This window comes from Carcharodon carcharias, chromosome 3 (assembly GCF_017639515.1).
Source record: "Carcharodon carcharias isolate sCarCar2 chromosome 3, sCarCar2.pri, whole genome shotgun sequence".
NCBI classification, from domain to species: Eukaryota; Metazoa; Chordata; class Chondrichthyes; order Lamniformes; family Lamnidae; genus Carcharodon; species Carcharodon carcharias.
In genome coordinates, this window is record NC_054469.1 from 147994500 (window position 1) to 148002391 (window position 7892).

At 39.6% G+C, this 7892-nt stretch overlaps 1 protein-coding gene across 2 annotated transcripts; it reads left to right on the forward strand.

The window, feature by feature from the left end:
- The first annotated feature begins 2459 nt into the window (after positions 1-2459).
- Positions 2460-6169, forward strand: evx1 (even-skipped homeobox 1). Of its 2 annotated transcripts, none has more exons than XM_041185005.1 (3): positions 2460-2860; positions 3980-4217; positions 5636-6169. In XM_041185005.1, the coding sequence occupies exons 1-3, from the start codon at positions 2460-2462 to the stop codon at positions 6167-6169; spliced, it is 1173 nt and encodes a 390-aa protein (XP_041040939.1). The 2 variants fall into 2 exon arrangements, with proteins under 2 accessions (XP_041040939.1, XP_041040940.1); XM_041185006.1 differs by having other exon boundaries at positions 2460-2859; positions 3985-4217.
- The last annotated feature ends 1723 nt before the right edge of the window (positions 6170-7892 follow it).

Sequence of the window (7892 nt, forward strand, 5' to 3'; positions counted from 1 at the left end):
TTTTAAAATTATCATCCTCGATTGCAATTCCTTCCCTGTACATGCCTCTCCCCATCCCTGTAATCTCCTCCAGTCCCAGAACCTTCCGAGATACCTGTACTCATCTAATGCTGGCCTCTTGAGCATCCTCGATTGTAGTCACTCCACTGTGTCTTCCACTGCCAAGGCCCTAAGTTCTGGTGTTTCCTCCCCATACCTCTCTGCCTCTCTGCCTCACTTTCCTCCTTTAAGACACTCTAAGCCCACAAAGTTTTCGGCCATCTACCTTAATAATGCCTTACATACCATGGTGTTATATTTTGTTTCATAATGCCTCTGTGAAGCACCTTGGGCCATTTAACTACATTAAAGTTGCTATCTAAATACAAGTTGCTATTGTTTTGAATTGTAGTTGCTATTTTAGAAGTAGGATAATGCGACTGCTAATTTGCAGACAACAATCTCCCACAAACAGCAGTGAGGTAATGACCAAATATCCTATTTTATTAGTGGTGCAGGATCATCTACTTTGTCCAAACATTTTGACCGAATGTTTTCAGGTCATAGGAACACTTTATTCCTGGCTTGAAATTGTGTTTTGGTGTTATTCAGTCATCCAACTGCATACAATAATAGAACTTAATTTTCCCTTGATAATAAACCAGTTTATCATTCGTTGAAACAATCTGATGAGAAAAGCCTGTTGGCGTTTTGTTGCTTCATGCTATGATTGACGCTTCTACACTATCCACACCAACCCGCCCCCCGCCTTAGATGGCGTTCATACGCCAATTGGCCTGCAGTGACCTGTCTTGGAATCGTGTTCTGTCTTTAATCTCCAACAAATATTATGACATTTTAACACGTGTTCCTCCCCCAACCCACCCTCGAAACTGACAATGCAGAAACAATGTTGTCTATCGACTTAGACAATTTTGACTAACAATAATCCACACATTTCTATTTCGAGTGCTTGCATTTGAAATCGCTTAGGATAAATCATGAACATTACCTATTAGTGTGAGGTAATATTCTCAGATATAGAAGCTCGGTCTCCCCATTTCACCTTGATTGATTAGTTACCAAATTTAATCTAAGGGAGAAGCAGCAGCAGGTAAACCTGTGTTATAAAACACGAATAATGTGAATTATCCGAGAAAGCATTTTGCTGAGCATTTTATTTGATAATACAGGAAGCATTACACTAACGTTATCTTATATGAACTGATAGCTCTAAAAGAAAGAAAACAATAGGTTGAATGCGGAAACATAATTTCGAAACCTCCTAAACAAAAATTCCCATTGGGCTGAAATATCCAAGTAAACTATTTAGAACACTAAAAATATAAAAGCTGTAGTAGGAAACCTCAAATCAGAAAACTTAATCCAAATTACAACTCAAATAATTAATTTAAATACTCACCTACACAAAATGTATAGGTTGATTGTAGAGATAATAGAGGTAATATTTTAATAAAGAGTTTAAACAGTAAACAGCATTTAAACAAACTTGGTGTTTCGGATTGATTTCATTCTATTAAACAGCATCGGAACCGTTCCTTCAGCTTCTATGTTTTTGTATTAACTACAATAAACAGGGAGTGCATCCCCACACAGAGCCGGTGTTACTGTTAATTCGTCCTCCGCGAGTGACATTTTAGTATAATATTGCATTAGAAGGAAAGAAACCAATCTAAAAACTGCATGAAAAATGTTTATGGAAAATTGACTGCACGAATATACCTATCAGTGTGAAAAATATCAGGGAACTTTCATTATTTGGATTCATGATAAAAGTGCTTCGTCGAATATACTAAAGGATATGCATAATAATAACTGGAACTTATGTTTCCTTTAACATAGAAAGAGTAGAAAGACGCTCCAAAGTGCTTTTCAGAGGCGTAAGGGAGGCGATGGTAGCAGAATGAACCAACATTTGGAATGATTCCGCTTACATGATGAAAGAATTGTGCGCAACGATTTGATATATAATGTCTTCGATTTCACAATACAATAGAGGAGCAAAGAAAAGTTGACGATGTTCTTGTCTCCATCTCCCCTGAGATGTTATAATGTTGTGGGCTCTCTCATTTGTGGGAGCTGTTCAATACGTTTCGCACTTCCTCTCTCTCTCTCTATACTTACGTGTATACAGCAGCGACAAGCTGAAGCTCCTTTCATCTTCACGGTGGCAGGCGTTATCTACTTGTAAACCGGTTACAATCAGTTTGTTGGCGTCACCCGGGTACTGCAATGACGATTACAACTTAAAAATGACAGATTAGAAAGAGCAGGCAATGGTGATCCTTCCCAGACCCTCAGTGCTTCCGAGAGGAGGAGTGCTCACATCAGAAGGTCAATTACATCTCGGTCACCCCCACCCCCCACCCCCCACCAACCCCAACCCCGTGTTCCCTTGAACTGTGTCCTCTCGCTTGTGTTCCTCTACTGGCTCTGATTTGATCTCAGATCTGTACACAATGGAATCAAGAAAGGAGATGCTGCTGATGATGGAGCGAGGTCAGCATGGCAATCTTGCTGGCAGGAGGGTGTCGAATTTGTCAGAACCAGCTGGAAGCCCAGTAACCGAGTCCCAAGAAAACGTGGTCCAGAGGAATTGTTTGAGTCCTGAGTCGGCGCCTGTGACACTGGAGAGTGGAGACGAGGAGACCGATGCCAGAGCCGATGGTAGCACTCAGATGAGACCCGGCTCAAGACTCCTTGTCCCGGACAAGTCATCATTAGATGGTCGCTCGGCGAAAAGTAAATGCCTCTCTGTCCAAAACAGTCCGGAAACTGAGTCAGATTATTATGATGAGATAGATGTCAGTTGTACTGCAGACTGTGTGCCGGGAAATCAAGATTACCACGGAAACAAAGGTACGGATGCATTTCGATTGCAATAGCGATTTACTTTACATAACTTGAGTCAATTTTAAAGTTGTCCTTAAAGTAAGCTAGAATATGCAGTAATTATTGCTGAATTTATATACCAGAAAAAGATACGAACTGTACATGTCTTAGTCATCTAATGTGTGTATTCATGACCAGTGTTAAACGTACATTTTTCGAAGGATAAATTATTGGCATTCAGTTTAAATTATACAATTAAAGTATACATGTTACTTAATGGGGTGCTTTCATTACTTGCATTTTCACAATTAAAACCCAATTGAATTGATTTTTGATGTAATTGAAAAAGAATTGTAAAACGTGTAACCAAGAGGCTAAAGGAATTGGAACAAGAAACTCGTTGCGATTTTATTTGGCTCCTTGATGGATTACGGAAACTCGTTTAAGGACCGTAAAGTGATCATTGAATCCCAGGTTCAGAGGAGTTAACACCTTTGAGGCTTCAGATTGTCACTTTCGGTGAGTCTTGCCGGCGCCAGCTCGGAAATAGGTATCTATAGATGAGCTTCAATAAGAGCCGGTGCATATGAAAGCATCCCATTCAGCAAACAGCCGGCAACCACTTTATAGTCACAAGCCAGGAGAGAGAGAGAGAGAGAGAGAGAAAGAAAAGCAGAAAAAGAGAGTCCATTTGAAATGAGCTCAGGAATTATCTCCACAGTGTGTGTAAGCAGTTTGTTCCACGATAAATCCAAGAGTTGTTTGTGTTAGAAGGCGCCTGTTTCTCCAACGGGCACAACCAAAAAAGGCCAAGCAAATCACAAAGGGGTCTCATCATTTAGATGGTTCTGGTGTACAGTATATAGGTATGATTAATATGCAGATGGGCGGTATTTGTTATTTTTTAACTGAGTTCAACTCTTAACTGTCTGCAACTTGCTGAAAAATACATAATTTTAGCTCCGAAATCAAATGAAATATATTTGTAGAGTTGTAACAGCTAAAATGAACATAACAAAATGTGAAATCATCGGAAGGGTTCTTCCGATGGAAGGGTCTTTGTGCAGAGTTTCCTCTCTTTTTGCAGTGAACTTACCTTGGTGCATTTAATGGCTCACTTGGTAACACTTTTAGATCTGATTGTCGTTTCAGGGCACTCTTCCGATCCGATGGGCAGTAACGGCGGGGGAGAGCTTCCCAAAGTGAACAGTTCCCAGAGCCTGATGGGCGGCAGTGGAGCTGATCAGATGCGCCGGTACCGGACCGCTTTCACCAGAGAACAGATCGCCAGGCTGGAGAAGGAATTCTACCGGGAAAACTACGTTTCCAGGCCCAGGAGATGCGAGTTAGCAGCGGCTTTAAATTTACCAGAAACCACTATCAAGGTGAACGGGAGGAGGAATGGAATGAAATGTCTAGACTAATAGTGATCATAAACAATAAGATCAAAAGATACTGGAAAAATGAATGCAATTAGCAGTTGTAAACGATTCGGTCCACAAAAGAGAGTAAATGACGAATATGGAGAAATCCAAAAAGGCCTATGTTTAATCACTTTATGTACAGCAAAATAAACACGATTAACTAAGAAAATGACCTTCTGTTCTGTACCCCTAATGCAAATATATATTTATATATATGAATATTGAAATATCAGACATCAGATACTTGATAGCTCAATATTATTGATCAGAAATTAATTGATGTTAGGGCAGATTGTACAAAGACAGCAACGGAACGAAATGCAGAGGAACAGACTAAATGCACTCACCTAATGGGACGAATGGTTTTTAAATGTAAGGTCTGAGTTAGCAATGCTCGTTAATATATTTGCATTAAAATCCTAGCTACTGGAATTCTGAAATAAGTGATGCTGTGACAAATGTGAATAACTTTACAGTATTTTAAGCTGTTGCATGAAATACGACCGTTTTGCGCAGATAACCCCTCTGAATATTAAGGGCGGTGACAGCAGTCACATTTTTATATATGTGAGCATGTTAAAAAGACATTCTTTTTGGTCGTTGCCATTTTTCTCCTGCTATTTGGTGCACTTTATTCAAGAAATAATGCTACTGAAAAAAAATGTATCTTTGCTAGCCGCGTCTCTTATTTTGACCATGAGCTGCGTATTCCGGCAAAGGGTGGGCAATGCGGCGTCCTGTAGAGTGTAACCCAGCAGCTCTGAATGGGTTAATGTCAATGTGGTGAGGGTCACTAGAGGTTTTCCAACACCGAATACGTTTATCTTTCATATATATGTAGGTGCATACATAGCATATATGCGCACATATGTATATTGTACACACTGCGCGAACCTCGAACAAAAGATGGGGCTAGATTTTCATTTAATTGGCACCGTTCACCGTACTTTTGTTGTATTGATTTGTTCGGAGCTTTGCGGAAATGTTATAAGCTGATTTAACGGCTACAAGATAAAACGTCAGTATGCCAAAAATGGTCTAGTAAAAGCTCGGCCGTAAATTTTCAAAGAAGGCCCAATATCAGAGTGAAACGATCTCTGAGCGATCATGTTATGCTTACTTCACTTGCAATAAATAGCTTTATTTATGAACAGTATGTTCCACTATAGTCGCATCAAGCACTCAGGATCATGCTTTGATTCTCAAACCTAATTTACTATTGAAGATGCTGAAGGATATATTATTGTCCCTGGTGTAATCAGATAGGAAAATATACATTTTATTTATCGTGGCGATATCGTGGTGCACTTTTCAAGCGAAGTCCAATGTTTACCGCAGTAACATAATTATGATATTTATCTTTAATTCTTTTTCTTAAGGTGTGGTTCCAAAATCGCAGAATGAAGGACAAGAGACAGCGTTTGGCTATGACCTGGCCTCATCCCGCCGATCCTACTTTCTATACTTACATGATGAGCCACGCGGCGGCCGCTGGCAACCTGCCCTACCCCTTCCCATCCCATGTACCTCTTCACTACTACCCTCACATGGGCATGTCTGCAGCATCAGCCTCAGCGACCAGTCCCTTCAGCACCCCTCTGAGACCCCTGGACACCTTTAGGGTTCTTTCCCACCCCTACCCGCGACCAGAATTGCTGTGTGCATTCAGACACCCCTCCCTATACCCTTCTACCACTAACCATGGAATTGGTAGCGCAGCGAGCAGCCCTTGCTCATGCCTAACGTGCCATAGCAGCCAATCGAACGGGGTGGTACAAAGACCTGCGGGGACAGACTTCACATGTGCTTCAACCTCCAGAACTGACACATTCCTCACCTTCACACCTTCTGTGTTGGGCAAGGCTGCTGCGGTATCCCTGGACCAGAGGGAAGAAGTTCCTTTAACGAGATAAGGCAACAGCCTGCAGCATGCATAAACATCTACCTTCCAAATGTGCACACGTCTCTTTCTTGAAAGGGGTTGAACACTAGCGGAAATGTCGGCTCTCTGGATGTCTAGACCTTGCTTCAAAAGCTCCATTACATTTCTGCAGGCCAACACCTCACACTTTTAACCCATTGAGTGGATTATAATAATTCTCTTTCCTTCGTTCTCTGCCAAATATGTCCTATGCTGATGAGAGTATTCTAGTCGTGTTCGTGTATTGTTGGGTTTTAATAGTAGATGTATGATAATATCCTCATCATAGAAACCTGGTGTCAAACGTTAACAAGCCACAATGGGATGGGATTATGTGATGGGGAACTGAGCAACTCCACTTCAGAATCATGTTTGGAGACTGAGAAGTAGATCGTTTCTTTTTTTACTATAGTAGCTGGCGTTTAAAAATTCGTTGGTTGATTTGCATTGGTGGAAGTCGCCGAAGCTTCTGAGAACAAGGAACTCTACAGTTCTCGAACTGCAGGGCGATATTTAAGTCATTGTATGGAGGGTTTCGTTGGGCGAAATAAGTATCATGTAAAGTAAACCAATTAATTCATTTGTTCACAAGCGGTTGTCTTCAAGTTTTCAAATCTGAAAGTTGCCACGGCTGATACTCTCTGGAATTTGAAAATAAAGAATTGCAAGGATTACTGTTTCTGTGTTTGCTTTATAACATGCTCCGAATGTGCTAAATTATTTTTTCTGCAGGCCCACTTTGGCTTTGTATTTTCCAAAGGATCTTCCCCACATTGTAAAATGGACATAATCAGAAAAATGTGAGAATCATGATAGGTTTCCAAAAATGCAGTTATCATGAAACAGCATTTTATTCATTTTACATAATTTAATTTGTAATTCCATTATAAAAATTAATAGAACTTGGCTAGATCAGATGTGGCTTATCGTGTATATATTTTAAAAGGGGCTAAAAAGATTTGGGGTTCGTTTGGCATTGTATTGTGTTTGATTCAGATTTTAATACTTTAACGAAGCCTTTGGCACAGAATTTGAAAAGTATTTCATAACTGTTCAAAATGTACCAAAACCCATATCCAGTCACTCTTTTATGTAATCTTTATAAATGTTCAGTCGCTGCAATGTTCATGTAATATATCCGATTTCAGGATATTGTCCACAATTATTTCTCAATAGAAGAATTGTTGATTTAATGTAACCTGGCGTACACCTGATTGGTTTTAATTTATGATAGATTTAACCACTTGAATGATTAAATCTGTAAGTTATTGATGATCGTCACTGTCATACAGAGACAGAGCGCCTATAAATAAATATACATTCCTTTAAAAAAGGAGCAATTTATATTCAATTTATTTTCACAAGCTGTCAATAGACATGTACAGTTAGAGATCACAGATGGGAGCAAAAGGAAATGCCCGCCTATTTTTGTAGGCCATGCAACTTTTTTGCTACAAATTAGTCAAATTAAAATGCTCATTTGTATAATTATTGCACCCGGGCAAATATGAGGTTATTTATAATATTTATGTAACAAACTCATTTGTGCAATTTGAAGTAGCATTGGTTTTGATTGTACTGGTGATTGAACATTTCTTAATTTATTCTTCAAGTGTGATTGTAAAGAAATACAGTGATTCTGTTAAAAGTCAAACATAATTTAAGCATTTCCAATCACGTATTTTCTGTTTCATTTTTCGATCCCTCCCACTTTT

Excerpts from the sequence above, each read along its gene's own strand:
- evx1 (XM_041185005.1), top strand. The coding sequence starts at position 2,460 with ATGGAATCAAGAAAGGAGATGCTGCTGATGATGGAGCGAGGTCAGCAT. Across the intron at positions 2,861-3,979 it reads GATTACCACGGAAACAAAGG|TTCAGGGCACTCTTCCGATC; the intron begins TACGGATGCATT and ends TCTGATTGTCGT. Across the intron at positions 4,218-5,635 it reads TACCAGAAACCACTATCAAG|GTGTGGTTCCAAAATCGCAG; the intron begins GTGAACGGGAGG and ends CTTTTTCTTAAG.